Here is a 20,115-nt window from a genome sequence, read left to right on the forward strand (position 1 = left end):
CGAAACGAACAAAAGTATACGTCAATAAGGAATATCACGCAGGTTAATTTGGCTACGACAAAGAGTTTAACTCTCAACCATTTGTCGGTTCATTATTATTTTCAATGTTTCTGCTCTCCAGCCGCACTTTTTTATTTATAGGCTCAAAGTGTTTTTAGATGAATAGTGATTGTAATTACGACTTTATTACAGTGTTATCTTATTAATGGACCACAACATGTTTCAATTTACATACATAGTATGGTTGTGCCATTGTACGAACTGAACTGTTCGAAACCGAAGACCTCCTATGTAAAAAAAAAAAAAAATCGACAGTGTCTGACTTGGCATATTTTCTAACAAGTTACTTAATTTAATTTTGGTGGGTTAATGACTGGAGGCCAGAAATGACTAAAGCCTTTTTTTCCCCAATTCCAGACAATGCAACACCTCATTGTACCTGTCACCGTTATTATGCTTGGCTTTTAACAATGCCCTGTGAGCAGAGCCATTTTTTGACTCATGATACTTGATTTCTCCTGCGAGGGAAATGAAATTGGAATCAGTCGCGATGTCGAGTTTTCATACCGTTTTGTCGCTCGTTTCAATGTAACTGCACTCCATCCTGTTCTCAATATCTCACACCGCCTTTAACCCACTAGTGAAATGGCTGCTTTCCTTATAAAAGTTAATTGAACCCATTTTTAACACGGTTAGGAATTCACCAAGCATGTAGCAATGGTCGAAAGAAAATGAACAACACGGTGATATCGCTGCATCTGAAGGTCAAAACACTTTTCATGAAAGCCACACTCTAGTTTGCTGTCAATAAAGATCATTTGGGAGCAGAGGACTTATTTTCCAAGCCTTTTAAACCGTCCATTGTTGCTCAGATGGCGACAGTCTGCCGCTAACTGGCACAAAAGAGATGCCCTTCACAGTGCGCCAATTGTTTCTGCTTTGTCAGGCTCTGTCGACGCGCTCCGCCGCTATTTGATATTTTCCGAGCCGAGCGTCTGTCACTGCTGCACAGGAAATCAAGGGCGGACATCTCGAATGGACGTCTTGATTCTGACTTACAAGTTTTACGCGCCGAGTCCTCCACAAAGAGCGAGGAGATATCCTCATCCACGCCCGCCTGGTTTCTGGCGATGCAGGTGTAAGCGCCGGTATCCTCAAAGCGCACGTTGCTGATGTGCACCTCGCTGCCGTTAGCTGAGATGAGCAGACGCACACACACAAAAAAAAAAAAATATGCTTCTCTAAGTATTTTCGAAACATCTGCTCAGGTTAAAACACGACTTCAACTTATCTCACAAAAGTTGTGCAGATTAAAAAAAAAAAAAAGAAGACCACCATAAAAGGTTAAAGCGAGACAGTTAAATACTGCAAAACTTGTAAAAGTGAAACTGCAGTAATTTGCTAAATCACATGTATTAAACCGGTACGATTGTAAAACTCTCAAAAGATACGCAGATTCAAATAAATTAGATTAAATGTTGCACTGATTCAAATATGACAACCAAACGTTATTCATACGAGTTCAAATAAAACAATCTGAAATCCCGTCCAAAATTGCTGAGGACAAATTACGACTACCTTAATTCCACAGAAGAGTTTTAGAACAAGTCAACCATAAATCCTTCAGAAGATGCAGAAATTAACATGAGATTATTTTATACCCCAACAGTTGATGAAATCAACAGTACGGTGAATCTGCTAAAATTTGTAACAACTGGAAGACAATCATTAAAGTAAGACTTCCTTCAATTCCCTCCAAAATGTGCACAATTTGAAATATGAGAAAATGAAATATGAATCCCTCTTCGATCGCATAAGTTGATAAACCACTACTCGCTAATGTGCTTCCTAGAAAGGTGCTACCTTGCAAGGTGAGTTGCTTGGATAGCTTTGGTGTGATGTCCATTCCGTTCTTGAGCCAGGTCAGCTGCGGGCGCGGGATGCCCTCAGCGTGGCATCGTAGGCTGGCGGTGACGCCGGGCTCCCTGGCTTGGCTCTCCGGGTAAACACGGATGACGGGCGGAACTGCCGGGGGCACAGACGGACGGCATCAGAATTTCAACCGTTTTTCAATATATGGGATGCAAAGCAATTCAAGGACGGACGGTTCAATCCATTTGCGGAACGATTCGATTCGGTTCAACTCAGGGGAATCCAATAAAAGATGATTCAAGACGCAACTGGAGATATAAATTAGATATATAGTAGCGATTATATTGTGCAAAAGTACAATATTCTGTTTGCAAGGTTAACCACATGAAACGCGGAAAACCTCAAATTTTCCGCCGTTTTTATCCGAGGGTCTCTAAACGCGGTAGATATCAAGTAGGCAGCTTGGCGCTTGGCCGATTGATTTTTGGAAAGTGATTGACCTTAGCCTTGAGAAGGCTCCCCCAAGTTTAGATTGCTACAAACCTCCTCGCGTCATATCTCAAATTAAAGGTTATGATGAGGGCATTTGTTCTAACAGTCGCTCCGACACAGGGGGAAAAGTAAAACACTAAGCAACCTCATAAGGGAGCTTTTGTCAACCACAGCTCATGCCTAGACTCTTTAATTTGCAGGCCTCGTCTTTTAAATTCACATCTGAAATGTATATTATTGTCTGTTCATTTTATATTTGCAATTTTTTGGGGGGCAAATAAATGTTTTAAAGCTGATGGGGGTAAAAGTCTAAAGAACTGAGTCCTGTAAGCGTGAAATTTACAGTATAATTGAAGAAATTATTACTATTCCATGAGTATCACCTTTTAGGTAAGCTTTAGTGGCGTGTTTAGAGCGCGATCAATGCTTCGTTTGTTTCGCCGCAGCCTTTGGTGCCGTACGGTCGAGTGTACACAAATCACGCATATAAATGAGCGGGAGAACCATTAGGAGGTCAGTGACTTTTTTTCCCTCTGCTTCCTATCGATTTGAAGCAACCTTTTGTCAGCAAGCAGACGAAGCGCAACGTCTAGCACCTGACTTGACACTTTTAAAAAAAAAAGAAAATCTTTACCCTGTGGCGATGGCAAATCACCAAAACAAGCAAAGTGAACTTCCCAGCGACGCGATACAATAGTAATCAAATTCATTTATGCACAGGGTACACGGGGGGATTAAGTTTTTTTGCTAATCCAGCAGCATAAAACATGTTTTATATCGAAGGAATTGAAAGGAAAAGGAGCACATAGTGGGAAATATTCTCAAAAGGCATCCTAAGATAGTAAATCCCCCCAGCTGCAAAGGGTGGTCTTTAGGCAGCCAGGTGGATGGCGGCCTCCAGGAATGGCCGCCATGGCCATCTGGACCATCACGTAATGGCGGGCATTGGATTGCCCAGTTGGTGTGTTGGAACTTGGCAGTCACACAAATGGGCCGCTCTTAACAATCGCAAACACAAGGTCACAATGCAGTTGCAATGACACAAACCGACCCAAAAAAGGCTCAAGAGGCTAACTGACTACCAACTTTTTCCATTTTTTCCCCCTAGGGAAATTTTCGTTATGATTTTGTTTATATAGATGTTGTAGAAATTGTGTTAAAAGGTTTGAAAACATTGAAAACTTAAAAATATATACTTATATAGTTTTTTTCTAATTGCTAAATTATATATTATAAAATGCAAAATTATATATATTTTTTCATTCAATTATTTTTTATTATTATTTCTTAAATTAAAAAAAAAATACTCATTTACAATAGAGCTGTATTTAAATTTGTCTTTGAAGGTTAATATTGAAATAAAAAACTAAAAAATACGATTGGTCTTACAGAAGAATGTTGTCATTTGGCAGATAGAAAGATTTTTTTCCAGTGTTGTTAAGAAACAATTAGTCCTCATGTGAAATAATTCAACTGCTCCAGGGTCAACAGTTTCCATCGTAAAAGGCGCCAAAATTTAACTGAAAAAGTAATATGGATCATCTGCAAACGTTGTTCTTGAGTCATTCCATTTATGACATGCAGAGTAAAGAAAAGCCTTGTGGAGCTCATCTCATCCACTCAAGCTTTTGAGGTCCATACGTATAGAATGCAGACGACGCGCACTGCAGGCACACTGCGACATAGCGCTGCTGACAGGCCCTTCATGCAGCTCGCCGGCCGCTCGTCAATCACCCAGCAAGGCCACTGTCTGCGCACACACATTTGTACACGCACACACTCACGCACGTAGTGTACACGCACTCCCACACACCTACACAGGCAGCAGGCTGTTTTGCTCTCAAACTGTGAAATTCCAAGCAGAGACTTCAATCACACAGAGAAGCTGGAGGCGTCCGCCAAAAAGCACGTAGTAGACCAGGTAGCTGTGAGATATGCGCCGGCAATCACATGCATGCCAACATACTGTGACTAAGATGCAAAAGTACGCGGGGAAAACAAGCATGCGATCGAACATTTTTCCCTATTGGAAATAATGTAAAGCAGGGATTGGGAACTGGTGGCCCCCGACCACAATTTGATCAGACCCGAAATTAGTTTTCAAAACAACTCCGCCCCAAACACTTCCCCTGCAATTATTTTTTATTTTTATTTTATTTATTTATTTTTACAAAACCCCTAAAATTAATTTAAAAAAGGACTTTCATCAAAAAAAATATCTTCCATGAAAAACTGGCAAAATTAGGGGAAAAATATCCACCAAAAAAATAACAGAAAAAAATCCAACATCTGAAAAAATATTGGAAAAAAACCCAAATCTGTGAAAATGCAAATCCACAGGCAAATATGCAGGCGTCGATTGTAGCTTTAAGTTGTATTATCAACAATGAACACTAGATGGCAGACACATCTTGGATATGCTTACACAGGGTAGGCCTAATCATTTTTTGCGGATGTTTTACAGTATTTGGTTATTTTGTTCTTTGCTTCTTTCATACCAGCATTGAAAAATGAATGATCAAAAATAAAATAATTAAGAGCACATATTGTGTCCAAATAGCATTTGTGTCATGTATCAAGCTAGGAAGTGTGTGGTTCTATGTGCACCCTACCTCCAGCCCACCCTTAGCACTACTGCAAAATGTTCCCTGAATCAGCATTCAAGTTGTACTGGACAGTACTGGAGATATGACGGTGGCAGCATCAACCAGTTTGCCAGCAGGAAGAAGTTTGTTTTTTTTTTTTTTAGGCTGGTTTAGTGTTATCAATGCCAGAGCATTTTTTCCATGTACAAGTTATATTTGTACATCCCCAAAAATACAGCTGCTGTGAAATAAAACTACAGTAAAACTTAGTCTTCCCCTGCAATATAGGATTATCCCAAATGTTTTTGCAATGTATTTGGGAAGTCTGTTTAAATATATCAAACGTGTATAATGGCGAATACACTATAGCCCATGCAAAAACACTTTTTGTATGGCCTGCAATGTAGCCTCCAGAAATCAATGAGAGTTCACTGTACCGTATTTCTCCTAATATTTGCGTAATAATCCATCTCTGTTGGTGTTATTACGGCAGCATCTGTGCTGCTGATGGAACATGGCCGACCATCTGTGAGAAAATGGTTTCAGAGGGCGCCGCGGTATGGGGAAACGTCTTGGTGGAGATGGATGGCAGCAGCCAGTCTGGCGCATGAAATCAACTGGCATTATGAACATGATGTCAGATAAATGAATAGGGCCACGTGCGTAGATTAGATTGAAGATATGGGATCTTAGACAAATTGGCTAGAGCAGCAGCAGCACGGACGGGGATTCATTGAGCATTAAGCACTTGGTTGCTTGTGAGGAACTGATTGACGAATCGTGTCTTGAAGGAAATGCTTAAAATAATAAACTTTAATTATCTTTTTAAGGTGAATTCTTTTCTGAGGTCAAAGTATTTTTATTTTCCTTTTGTAGTCTATTTTTTTCCAGTCAAACCTTTTTTGTTTAAATCACATTTTATTAAAAAATAGATTAAGTCAAAATTAAATTACAAATTTTTTATTTTGAATGTACTTTTTAGTTTAAAATTTAGTTTTTTCCAAGTTAAATAGAATTTTTAAGGTCCAAACCTGCTTTAATTCCAGCAAATGTTTAAAAATATATATATATATATTTTATATATATATATAAATTAATTTAAAAATAATTTTTTTTGCAGCCCACATGTAGTTCGGGCTATTAAAGCAGCAGAAAGTCACGCTGGTGATTTATACAACCAATCAAGTCTTCCTCCAACTTCAGAGTGAGATCGCTGTGGGAAACCCAAAGTATTCTCCATCACGCCTCCACTTCTACTTCAAACTCAATAGTATCCGTCAGATTCTCCCGCGTCGGGGGTGATGAACAGTGTTCCAAATCCACTTACACATCGAGTTCTCTTCGCTAATTGAGTTTTAGAAAACGTCAAGTCGTTTCGTCGGGAGGGGCGATAGCGTCTCCTCCGGGACCTCGCAATGTGAAATCCATACACAGAAAAACTGCGGTCTGGAATCAATTACAACTGGGAGCCGACACTCTCTCCTGGGCGTCGTGGTTTTCATAAACAGAACAATTGGTCGTCTCCCTGTAGCGTTTCAATTAACCTCGGAGGGATCGTCTTTTGAATGAATGCTAATGAAGCAGCTGTCTGTCAAATGTATAAAAAAAGTTTCCTCCACTCCCTGCTAGATCATTAAGACGGGAAAGAGGTACTCCACGGCACATCCGTGACCTTTACCTTCTCCATAAAGAGCTCATTTCACTCCCAAAGTTAGCCCAATTAGCAAAGGAGTGAAACTCTTAACCTCAGGATGAATGAAGACCAAGTGGGATGTTTCACTTTTGAAAATGTACACTAGAGCCTTCAAAACTGAACACTATTAGTTCTTTGAACTTTCAAACTAAATCCCAGTAAGAAATAATGGGAAGGAGGAAGTCAGCTGTCGCCATTTGGGCTCAACTGGGGGTGGAGCTACTTATAAGCGGTAGAGCAGACTGAGATCAGACTTGGGCTTGAAAAGCCGTATCTTACACTGCAGCACTTTGAAACAGTAATTAGTGTTTTCCGAGCATCCAGGCTGGATTATTGTCCTACTCTTTATTTTAGAGTCAGCCAGTCCTTACTCAAACATCTCCACTTGGTTCAAAATGCCGCTTTTCGCCTATTAACTGGAACACGTAAGAGGGAACACTCCAATTCTCCACTCCCTCTCCTAACTGCCTGTGCATTTTTAGAATTTATTTTACAATTGTTTTTCAAAGTTATTAAAATCTATGTCACATATTTTAAAAAATCCAAACTTATTTCTTAAATGTCCGACTTTACATAAATATATAAATAATAAAATAAATAAATAAGTAAATTACATAAATAAGAACAAAATAATCATAAAAAAATGCAATTCATTTTTTTTTTATTTTGGAAATGAACATTCTTTTTCTCCTCAAATATAGAACTTTCCCCCCCAAGCTCTATTTTATTTTCAGTAGCGAGGTTGATCTAATTTTCACAGTAAATCATGACAGTTCTGCTTAGTAGAGTGAACCTTCACATATTTGCAGTTTGCGCCAAACCGGGTGGGTGATGATTACGTGTTGAATTTGGGTTTTCGTTAAAACACTGTATAAAAAAAAAAATGAAAATAGTCAAAGACGCGTGCGTTTTATAATGATGGTGCTTTATTTGTTTTAGTGTCCAGTCATGATAAATATGCAGGCTGGGTTTTTCTGTCAATCCAAAACACTGGTGGTTTTAACTTCTCATTTTTTAACTACTCAATGACAAACATATGGAAAAAAACCAACCTGTAATTCAGAATCATTGACGACTGTGTTCAGAGACTTGTTTTAATGAAAATAAAACATCCTGGGAAAAGATACATCGGTAAAGCATTTTTATTTATTTTTTGCGGCAGAACCAGAGGGCAGAATTTACAACGGCAGCAGATGTTTGGGATTCCCGTCGGAAAGCTTTCTGTTCGTGTAAATACCTTGTAAATCCCCGCCATAAACGTCGTGAGACTATCGGCGTATCCTTGCCAAAGCGCTCAGTCGGAGCTCAAAACCCGTCTTTAAGTTGGCGAGAATGATGAATGGGCCATCTACTACACGTGACGTCTAATTGATTCAAAGGCCCAAGAACAAAAAGTTACCATTTGACGCAAGAGACCTCTTACCTTCCACGTGGAGAATGTGCGTCTGGAAGAGTTTCTCGTAGCCGTCGGCGTGGCAGGTGTAATTGCCCATGTGGGAGGGGCTAACCTTGGTGAAGTACAAGGAGCCGTCGTCGCCAAAGTCCTGTTTGAAGACAAACGCAGCGGGTTGAAACCTACTAAATGTGCTTTTAGGCGGGGACATATTATGGAAAGGTGACTTTTTAATGGCTTGTATACAAATAGTTGGCTTTCTGGAGTGTCTGGCAACCATCAAGTGTGAAATTGAACAACCAAGTCAATCTTTTGTTCGCGGCCTGAGAGAGGAGACAGGACTTTTTTTCAGCTCAAGAATATGAAACTTCTTTCCAGGAATAGACTATTTTTTTTTCTCAGAAAAGATATATTTTTTCTACTAATATACATATTTTTTCCACCACAAAAACTCTACAATTATAATTTCAGCAGAGGGGGGTGGAGTGAGCAATGGCTCATTTGCATGAGATGACTAAAAAAAAACAAATAAAGCATGTTTTCCCCTCAAGAATATATTAAATATTTATTCACTGAAATATGATTTATTTCTCAAATATACATATATTTTTCCCCTCACAAAAACTCTACAATTATAATTTCGGTAGAGGGGACAGGGTGAGCAGTGGCTCATTTGCATGAGATGACTAAAAAAAAAAACAAAAAAAAAAAAAACAAAACATGTTTTTCCATTCAAGAATATATTAAATATTTATTTGCCTTAATATGATTTATTTCTCAAATATACTTTTTTTTTTTTCACTCACAAAAACTCTACAATTATAATTTCAGTAGAGGGGGCGAGAGGTGACACATTTGCCCGAGACAATACCAAAGATGTCTTATTTCTCAAATAGATGCATTTCTTGGAAACATATAAGTATCATTCTTACAAATATTTGGCTTTTTTCTCAATTTTTTTTTTTTTTCTCAAAAATTATATAATGAACCCCGACCTGTTGGGGGAGGTGGAGGGTGGACTTATGTTGCCATTCCCAAATTCTCCAGTTCACATTGTTAGATTAGGCCTCTTTGGTGCATATGATTAGTTAGGTGACTTGTTCTCGTTACGTTGCCGTGACCTCCTCCTGGCTCGGCAACTTCTTAGCTATGATACGCTTGGCACACATTAAGTTGGAATCAGTCACACATAGTCACATGGGCGAGGAAGAGTCGCCCCGCCCCCTATGGCTGGGCAGCCAAGGAAGTATAAAGAATAAGAAGTGTTTTGGACAGATTAGACTTTTTTCTATAATCTTCAAAGAGAAGGCTCCACAACTGTGCACTCAATCTTTCTGGCATCCATTAATTAGTTCAACTGTGACTATGCGGCTTTCTGGTAGTTACTATGAGCATAGTGAGCTTTAAAGATAAAAGAACTAGGCAAAGGTTCCCTTCAGAACTTTTCAACTGGTGCCAAAAATTTGGAACCCTAGACACTATCCATCCATCCATTATCTGTACTGCTTCTACTCACAAGGATCGCGGGCATGCTGGAGCCTATACACGCTATCTTCGGGCAGTAGGCGGGGTACACCCTGAAATGGTTGCCAGCCAATCGCAGACCCTAGACCAGGGGTGGGCAAAATTTTTGATTGATGGGCCACAATGGGTTCTAAAATTTGACAGAGGGGCAGGACCAGGAGCAGATGGATGGAGAGTTTTGGTAACCTGACCTCAGCTGAGAAAAAAAAATAACATTTAATTTTAAATGAAAGTGAACAAAAGCATTACAACAAAATATATGTCTTTGACACGCCGCAGTATTTAGAAACTAAAACATTAACAAGGTGTATTCATTTAATTTTTTTCAAGCTCGGCGGGCCGTATTGAAAGGTTAAACGGGCCGCATGTGGCCCCCGGGCCGTAGTTTGCCTACGGCTGCGCTAGACACTAATCACGAAAAAAATTCCACTATTCCCACTTGTCACCGCATGACATCCAAGCACTAAGTCTGGAAGTAGTAACTAGTAGTAGTAAGACTTTGCTTGCCAGGGAGGAGCTAAGTTTAGCCTGGGTTGTTAGCAGAAGTGATGGAGTGTCGTCAACTCATGTACGCGTACACACGTAATTATAATAAATTCAAATGTATTGTTAAATAAAATGTGTATTTACATTTTTAAAAACATTTCTTGAAGATTAAACAAATACTTGATTTCAAAGTTCCAAACTGAATTGCACTTTAAAGTGTGCTTGAAAAGTAAAAAAAAAAAGTACTGTTTAATTTAAAAAAATTAAAAATGCTGTTTGCATAGCTACCCGATTCATTTTAATGTGTTGTTGGGTTGCAGTTTAATTCATTCTTTTGCATACCACCAGAGAGAATCTGCTAAGCACATTTTGAGAATCACTCTACAAGAGGAACAGCAAGAAAATGGTGTATTTTCTGATTTATCATCAAAGCATCATACATGAAGAAAAAATGTCTCACTCTAAAATATTCATTTCTATCATTTTTGTCGTTGTCAATCGTTCCCAATTGCTGCGGCTTGGCTACATTGTTGCACGCTTACAATGATGTAAATGCGCAATGAGGCTTTCGTCAGCAACACAACAAGCACAAAATAACCGTAATGCATGTGAGGTGATTACTTCAAAAACGTCGCCAAGCAAAGCAAGTGAATTGAGATCGGAAACAATCAATGCTCTCTTTTGTCAAAAAGCTAAACATTTCCCGGTGGCTATATGAATAATTCAAACCGCTCTCGAACACAAGGCAGATGAAGTTCCTCTTGTTTTGTTTTTTGTTTTTTTTCCATGCGACCTCAGCACGTCGTTGGCAAGCTCATTAGCTTGCGGGGCCTTTTGTCGGTGTTAGCAAATGTTTGTCGTTCTTTTTGCGGCATTGTTTATGTTTATTTTTGAAGCAATGGAAAACAGTACGTTAATTAATCATGTTCTCATTGTCATGCTCGGCCTGCATAACAGGCCGCATGAGGATTAACTTCAGTCCAGCTGTCCTTTTTCTATAGTGCTTATCCCAGGACTGGTCGCCAGCCAATCGCGAGATTAGCCATTGGAGGGAATGGGGGTCTTTGGCATTGTCTTTTCTTTGTAATGTGTTAAAACAAAAATCTGCAAAAATTGCCTAAAAGAAAAAAAAAACATTTTTGCCAATTTAAAAAAAAAATGCTGATATCAGCCGCTTAATAGGTCTTTCCTTGACACCTGTAAAAAAAAAACCAAAAACCAAAAAAAAACCCAATGTACTACTGAACGTCTATGGCACAGTTTTGATATAAATAGTTTGGGACCTGGACAAACCATCTCAAAACATGTTCCACCCTTGTGACCTATAAGTGAAAAAAAAAATACAACTTGAAATAAATTAAAAATAAATTAAAAAAAAAAAAGTAAGTAAAGTGTCCACACCGTCTTGCAAGCCAGAATCCGCCTGTGTTCAGAATGAACCAATCCCATTTAAACTCAGGTTAAATGTGAGCAGTCGACACCTATCATGATTTAAGTGCTTCTGATTAACCCCAAATAATATCTTTTTGGCTTTTCTAGACAGTTTTGTAGTCAAAGGCCGCCAAAAGTGCTCTCGTTACCAACATTGAGGGGCATGACAGGACCTTAAATGCTGCATTTTTAACTTCACTCAAGTAGTGGCAATGGCTTGTTCCTGAAAATCTCACACAGTCAAGGTAACAATTTTTTTTTTTACTCTCATGAGGGACTATTTGAAGGCAGTGTGAATTTGTCGTAAGGTATTCATCTTAACATTTGGGATATGTTCCATTTAAGGAAATCAAGTCTATGTAACACTTGCGTGTGGATGTGTGCGCAGTGCGGCTCGCTGAGGTCAACTGTATTTTGAAGCAGGTTGCTTCTGACGGCCGTATTAATTATAGCCTCCCGAGAGTACGTCCACCTGCCCTTGTCTCCCATTTCCCACCTCCCCACCTCCAGTGGTACACGCTCAGTCAGCACAGTGCCGGACGGACCGACGAAGGTTCCGCTGCTCTGACTTTCATCCTCTCCACTTGTTCATTTTTCACTTGGCAAGGTAACAGTGTTAGCTCCATGCAGCCCTGTGAAGCCAAAACGTGCTGTCCATTTGCTTTTCCTACTGTGAAGAAGAATGCCGCCTCATAGGTCAAACTCATTTGTGGCGTGAAAATGAGACTCTAAAGTCAATGAGTGATGTGCGTGGAGATGTTGTGAATCCCGTTTTTGCCAATTTGTCAATTCAGGGAAAAAAAAATATGGTGAAAATATTAGAAGGTTAAAGAAGTTTTTAAAAAAAATGCAGAAATAATGTAAATTAATTCAAATGATTGACATAAATTAAAATCTATTAGATAAAAAACACAAATATTGGAGGAAAAGAATATAAAACAAGACAAAAAAAATACATAATACAGAAATGTTAGACTAAAAATGTCAATAATTAGAAAAAAAATATTCTTGTGAATATTTGAAGAAGTTCTCCCATTCATCTTCTTCATACAATTTGTCACTTTCAAGCAAATATATATTTTTCACATTATTTTCACATCCATTGCGCAACCCGAGTTTGATCAGACCCATTTAGTCGCACAAATGTGCCCCAGTCTCGATCAATCAGCGCAGCTCTGCCAGGCTGACGGCTTTGAGTGATGATGCAACAGCCGGCAACGTTGCATGGAATTATGCCATAAGCCGCTTTTTCACAACGCCGAGAGGCTCTGGTCAACCCCCTGCCACTGGTGCACGCACCGGGATTAGCGCGCTGTCAACGAACCAGCAAACGTTGTCAACCAACTGCTAAAGTTAGCCGGGAGTGCGAATGACTGCACATAGAAATGAATAATAAAAGAAAAATTATTTCTAATTTTAACCAGGAAAGGTGACAGTCTACTGTTCCCTCTTATTATTTGTGAATTGTTTTAAGTCATAATTTAGCTTCTGTCACATGCAAGTGAGCCACTGTTCACACCTCTACCTGAAGGCTTTACACTAGCTACAAGTCAGCTGTTTTAAGATTTTAAGAGTCGAAATATTCTGCTACTGGTCTATAAATGATTGAATAGTTTGTGTCCTGAATACATGAAATAAATGATAATTGATATTAACCTAGTTGGGCTTTGAGGTCTGCGGACTCGGGTCAATTAGTGGATCCCAGGTTTCAAAGCAAAGATGGTGAAGCAGCATTTAGCTATTATGCTGCACACAAATGGAGCGATAAATCCAGATGTAAATCGATGCTTCCCCCCCGCCCCCCATACCTTTAATTGAGGTCTTTTGAAGCATTCAGATCAATTTAATTGTCAGGAATTTTAGAAAGCTAGTTTTAATTTCCTTACTTTGCTTTTAAATACCTTCAATTGTTTTGGTTGTAAATGTGTTTAATTGCTGTCAATGGACGTTTATTTTTAATCATTATTAGGGAGCCACAATTGTTCTCTTTGTAAATGCTTTTAAATGTTGTGCTTTTGATTGTGTGAAGCACAATGAGTTGCCTTGTGTACGAATTGTGCTGTATACGGTAAATAAAACTGCCATGCTTTCCATGACAAAAGGAGTGTAGCTACTTACTGAGCCCCTGTGTCGAAAACAATGTGTGAATGCTCAAAAATATTTTTAAAAATAGAAAAAAAAACACTACAGCAAAAAATATCATTATCCAAAATATTTCAAGTAATTAATAAATGTAAAAATAACTTTTGAGCACTGAAATAAATTGCAAAAAAGTTACAGAATAATTCTTAATTTTCAATCAAAAATAAAAAAAAAAACATGCAAGTTGATGAAAATATAAAGAAAACATTCGACAAAATTGAAAACATCGCATATCGAAAGACACCAGCACTACATATGCTCGAGCCTCCAACATTCGTCAAATATTGGAGCGGATCGCTTTGTACGGCACATGCAGCATACAAACAAAACGCTTCTTATCAGACACTAATCTGTGCATTGAACAACAATGCAGCTCTGCTTCACTTTTGGCTTTGACATGATCGTGCTTCTATGTAGTTCCTTAAAAATGGACGAGGTTGGTCATTTTGGGTGAAATTAGTACTTTTTTTCCAACACTATGCAGCTAAGAAAAGTTTTACTTGTGTAATTTCACACTTGACGGGTGGGCACTCGACTATTTGTATTTGTATACAAGCCATTAAAAAGACCATTTTCCATAATATGTCCCCTTTAAATCTAATTTGGATGCATTAGCGAGCGCTTCCAATACAATTAGCAGCACAGAACTTTTCACACATTTTCATTTAGCTGCGATGACTCAGACACAAAGCATTTCTTTTGCGAGTTTAGCAACCTCACAGAACCCCTCGCACCTTCTTACTTTCTCCACTCACGTAAATCCTTCAGAGCGGCGTGAAGAAATAATCTGTCTTGACGTCTCCCTTTTTTGTTACGTCTAGAGCTGGCTCGTTTTTTTTTTTTTTTTTTTTTCACTTCATACACTTCTTAAAGCGTTATATAAAGTGAGAAAATTGAGCGTTTAAATGCGTCACGCTGCTTCCCGGAGTGTCGGAGGATGACCGCAGACAGCTGGGCGACTCATTTGAAGGGTCATCAAGATTTAATGTTTTACATCACTGGCTTCACTGGGGCTCCCTTTATCTACTGCGACAGTGTTGACTTTATTATGCGTCACACATACACACGCTCACAGTGGAAATATATTAAAAAAAAAAAAAAAAAGAGTAAGGTCATCATATCTGGTATCTCCTCCACACTGAACTCACTGAGGCGTACACACACGTACACACACACACGCACAAGCACAGTCCAATACTGTGTAGTTGTTTTGATGCCCCCTCAGTATCCAGCATCGTTTTCTTTCCTCTGCCGTCCCTCCCAGTCATTTCAGAGCAGCACCGGAGCAAAAAACATGCTGGATTATTATAATTAATTTTTCAGAATTCCAAACAAAAATTAAATAGTAATTAAGCAAAAATATAGTTTTTTGTTTTTTTTATGAAAGAGGCCTATTCATAATTTGGGGGCTAGAAAATTGGAATATGACCAAGCTGAAGTCAGACTCTGAAAAAGTAATTTTAAACAAGAGTAAAATCATTGTTGAATAGAAAATTCATAATTAACAAGAATAAATTTGAACTTCAAAACCAAAAATCACGTTTTAGTTTAAACAAAACTAAAATATTAATTATGCAAAACGAGTCACGTTTTTATGAGGACCAAAAAAGCCTTTTGTTATAAGGAAAAAGAAAAAAGGCATAAAAATGCTTTGAAGTCCCCCACTAGCCACCTTCATTTTCTTGATCCGAGCCCCGAAATCCCCCCTGCCATCTCTTGCTTCATCTCAAAGCACCACAAGAGCAGCTGACATGCTGAATTATTGTCAGAGTCTCTACGCAAGGCACCAAAAGTCACATACGCAAACTGCACACAGATCAATCCAAGCGCAAAGGAGGAAAAGAAATTAAGAGAGTAGAGAGCGAGAGATTAAAATTTAAATTTAACAAGAAAATAATGTGATATTCCATTTAAACATTTTTTTAACAAGAATAAAATGTGAATAATTTAGAAAAATAGGCATATTTTAATGGATTTTTTTCAATAGTTCATCATGAAAAAAACCAACTAAATAAATAAAGTGAATTTAAAGACTTCAAACATGAGTAAAATTATAATTGTCCAGAGATAGAGTGAAAGACTTTTGTTTTTCAAGGAAAGAAGTCATTTAAAAAAAATACTGATATAATTTTGCAAGACAATGGGAATGTTACAAGATTACTTGAAAATCAATGCAAATTGAATTTAAAAGAGTAAACTTCTAAACGCCAAACGTGACAAAAAATCAGATTTGAGTTATTGTATTTATTTTAAAAAACTTTTTACTAGGAAATCAGCACTTTAAAAAAAGGCTATTAAAATGACCAAAAAACAATATCACATTTTGACAATTTACAAATGGAAAAAAAAAGAATACATTTACATTTATATGAAAATTAAATTTTAATCCCCTGACAATTTGATGAGAAACCCTACTTTTTGACTTTGAATCCCTGCTCTGTATTAAATATAAACGAGCTATTTGGCTGTGTTTTTGCTCATGTCTGACTTACGTTGATTTCGTTCAGGTTCAAGGCGTTGAGATACTGATTGTTCCTTTTCCACATGATGGGCGGGCGGCGCTGGCCCGTGATGGCGCAGGTCATTACGGCGCTTTGGCCCACCATCACGGTCTTCACTGTCTCCCTCTGGTGGTCCGGGAGATCCAGCAGGTACACATCTGTTGATCACAAGATGATCCAGAGTCACGGGGACTATCTTGTATTTTGCGGGGTTTCTTGTTCTCAAATATGAGGTAAAAAAAAAACATCGTGAACAGGCACAAACTAAATCAATACAGTGGAAGACCAACAATATAGGGACCAAAGATATAATCATTAAGGAATGTGAGGTTAGTTGCTGGTGTGCGACAGAGGCTGATCTAAAATAACAATATTGGGATTGCAATTTAAGGAGGGAGAGGAGTTAAATAATTGAACAATCCCTGAACAACTGAAGAAGGGAATCGTCAGCGAGGTGTACTTGGACCAAGGCTAATCTTGGTTGCAATTATTCTTAATGAATAGCGTTCTTGCTAAGACACAGGGCAATTATCTCCAAGCTATTGAAGAATATCGACTGATTGCAAACAGAGAGATCAGGTTTTGGGGCTATGAATTGGATTTAATAATTAACTGTTTTGAGCCATAATCCCAATAACACGAAAAAAACTAAACCCTAACCACCCTAAACCCAAAAACTTCCAAGCCATTTCTCTGATCTTTGTCGGAGCCCTAACCCCAGCCACCAACACGCCTAACCCTAATTTCTGACTTACATTTCCTCAACTTTAACAGCCCTGACAACTTCTCCTAACCCCAACCCCCTTTCCATACATCCCAAAAGGTTTTGGGATTTAAAAATTTAAATCGCTGCAAAACCAGTAGCCAATCATTAGCCACTCAAAAAAACTGGTTGCCAAACCCTACAAACCGTGGTCGAGCTCAGTTGGGTACGGCTGCATTGCTCTGTGTGTGGCGGCTGTAAGTGTACTAAATTATTGTGTCGCCAAAGCAAGGCTCCAGACTGGCCCTAAATGGTCAGAGTTTTTCCCCAAAACGTGAAACAGTACCAATACATTTTTCACCTAAGTGTGCATGTGCAACCAGCAAATTTTTAAAATTGCCATTGGATAATGGATGGATGTTTTACTGCTGACAAATGTGATTGACACTTCCTTACTGTTGTTGTCGCCGGTAATACACAAATGAGCTGGTTTGCCAACCAACCTTAACTCCAAAAGAAGAAGCATTTGAAAGGAGACCAATACAGAAAAAAAAATGTGACAATGTGTATAACTGCACTGTGATTGGCTAATGTGCAAAAAGAGGCGGGGCTTGGGGGTTAGTGCATGAATCGACAGGATCCACATAACTCTTTTATACGGAGAAGAGGAATATCGGCGCTTATTTTCTTCACAATCAACCTCGTCTGCCATCGGAGACAACTTGTAATGAAAATGAGTCTGACTCCAGTGTGAAAAAAGTTACTTCCGCGCATGTTTACCTGGCTGGGGTATTTCAGGGAGGATGAACTAGAAATTTTATTGTTGCAGTAACACCAAATTTGCTGACAGGACAGGCACTGCCAGCCGAAACATTAACTTTCAATTTTTAGTATTTCAGCTGTATAACTTGTTCATTAAGTGTCAAAACATGCACATTAAAATGAGAATTTAAAAGGTACTTTCTGCTTTTATTGCCAAGGATTTGAGAGGAAATATGATTTACTTTTATGAGTTTATTTACAGTGGGTGCACCTACATTTGCTCCTTGTGTCATTAGAATTTTATGTTTGTGTGCTCCTATTAAAAAAAAAAAAAAATAAAAAGTTAGTTTGCAGCCCTTGGCTTTGTATACAAGAATGTTCTATTTCTGATTGTGGATGAGAGTCGCATGGTGTCCAGGAATTTCATGAAGCACCGATTGAAGTCACTGAGTTGCGCTATTCGACCCTGCATCTGAGAAAAAGCCTTCTTTAAGCTTTCTCTCCAAAACAGACTCCATTAGTTGTGATCCTGAAGGTGTAAAATACAAACCTAAAGACCCTGCGCATTTCCGTCTTAACCTTCCCTGTCTTGGCGACCTCGCCCAACCTGACAGAGCCTAACGGACCAATGGCAGCGGAGTGCAGAGAGAATGGTGAGGCTCACAGCTAAGACTGGTAATCGCTCTCTTGGCCGAGTAAATCGCCGCCGGGATCACAGCGAAATTAGAGGATTAATAACGCCCAGTGGTCCAGACCTGGACCTCTTCTCTATGAACTACCGTTGTTGTGTTTCATGCACGCCTGTAATCATCGTCCATGATCCGGTATCAGCGATGGACCTTGAGCAAGTATTCCCTTCAAGATTAGCAATTATATTACCATTTAGACTTTGCCTCTATAATATGAATAGAATTGATAAATAAAGAAACTTTAATAGAAAAGAAATAATACTGCAGTAAAGGGTAAGTTCATTTTCATTTACAAACTCTACAAAAGATAGTTTTAATAACCAGCGAAAACAAAGCCGCAATTATTTGAGAAAAATTTACTTATAGAGGCAAAAAAAATAAATAAATCATAACATTAGAAAAATGGGAATGCAATATTGAGAAGAGTCGGAAAAATTAAACTAAAATTTCACATTTTTCTAAATTGAAGAAGATGGAGCCAGTGTTTGAAAATAAAGATGTATTCACTTTTTTATACAAAAAAGTATTGTATTTAAAAATGAAAAACCGACATTATGCGGTCAAAGTCCAAATTTTGGAGGAAATAGACAATTATTTTTTGGACACAAAATATGACCAAAATCCGAATTTGTGATAACCTATTTGCAATTTTTCATTTTGGAACTTATCCCCAGCCTCTACAAAATGTACGCGATTTTCCTACTCAGAACAGGGAAACTCAAAGAAGTCAACTCAGGAAACCGATCCCTGTATTTGAAACTTTGACCACTTTTTTCACCCTGCACGATGTCCTGGGGAAGTAAAAGACATTCGACACTCGGCAGATTTAGAAGGATAAATAAGTGAGGAAATTGGATCTGTCGTCCAATGAGCTCAGGCCAAGTCTATTCTCTACCTCTTCCCCTCGCGGACGCCCAATCCTGGCAAAAGCCGGACTTGTCCGGCTGCTGCTTGGTGCATTGGCTGATCCAAAATCTCATTCCCATAATTGTCGTCCTCTAACCTTTCAATCTTGTCGCCTAACGCCGCTGAGATGCGCTACAAGCTACAAACTCCATTTGCCGCTGATCCCCAGAAGGGAGGGCGCCGAGAAAACGTCTCGGGGGGGATTATTTTTTTCGGACCGAGTTTCCCCTCCTGAACATATGAGTTAGGAGGCGGGAAGTTTTAGTTTCTCATACTCTAGAACATCATTTTATTTTCCATGGTTTTGGGATAAACTTCACAATTATGAGAATAGAGTGTGTGTGTGAGTGTGTGTTGGGGGGGGGCGGGTGCATGTGTGTGTGCAGTAATTTGAGAGTAATTCACACACTCCTGAAAAAGATTCAATATATCTGGATGCCCCAACATAGTTTCAAAACACAACTTTTGTCTCAAAGAAGCTCTTCGACTCACTTCAATATAGCACCAAGATGCATAAGATGGGGCCAAGAAAAAACTTTTATTGCTTTGGCATGAGAAATCGAATTAAAATGAAATATTTGAAGCCCAACTAATTGTGATTCCAACAAGTCCAGCACTTTTCATTTGATATTTATCAAAAGAGTAATTGGCCCTCCTGTAAGATTTCCAGGCCGGAGTGACTCGACCTCCCTGGGGAAGGATCAACCTTGGACGACTAACCTGTAATGAGCAATTAAGGAGCAGGACTGAGGGATGCGGCAGCACGGCCACATTTAAAATTGCCGCGAGGTTCGCCACATGAAGACAAATTGCAGGCCGCTCGCTTAACGCAGCTCTTTTTCCCAGCCGGTCGCTCAGCTTCGACCGGTCGCTTCGTGGCTCCAGCAGGCAGGTCCATTATCAACATCCAAAGCTACCCACGAACGCTCGAAGTTC

The 20,115-nt window shown here is 38.9% G+C and overlaps 1 protein-coding gene across 3 annotated transcripts in view; it reads right to left on the bottom strand.

Moving 5' to 3' along the window:
* Positions 1-20,115, bottom strand: part of fstl5 (follistatin-like 5) — a 108,950-nt gene that overhangs the window by 19,495 nt on the left and 69,340 nt on the right. For all 3 annotated transcript variants that reach the window (XM_088292909.1, XM_088292910.1, XM_088292912.1), the window contains 4 exons: positions 16,111-16,277; positions 8,066-8,186; positions 1,864-2,025; positions 1,060-1,194 (listed from right to left, as the gene is read on the bottom strand). In XM_088292909.1, the coding sequence (XP_088149035.1) occupies positions 1,060-1,194; positions 1,864-2,025; positions 8,066-8,186; positions 16,111-16,277 (585 nt within the window). The remainder of the gene's footprint in view (positions 1-1,059; positions 1,195-1,863; positions 2,026-8,065; positions 8,187-16,110; positions 16,278-20,115) is intronic.

The sequence above is a fragment of the Idiotropiscis lumnitzeri genome, chromosome 4 (assembly GCF_059441095.1).
Source record: "Idiotropiscis lumnitzeri isolate Australia: NSW breed Sydney's pygmy pipehorse chromosome 4, RoL_Ilum_1.0, whole genome shotgun sequence".
NCBI lineage: Eukaryota > Metazoa > Chordata > Actinopteri > Syngnathiformes > Syngnathidae > Idiotropiscis > Idiotropiscis lumnitzeri.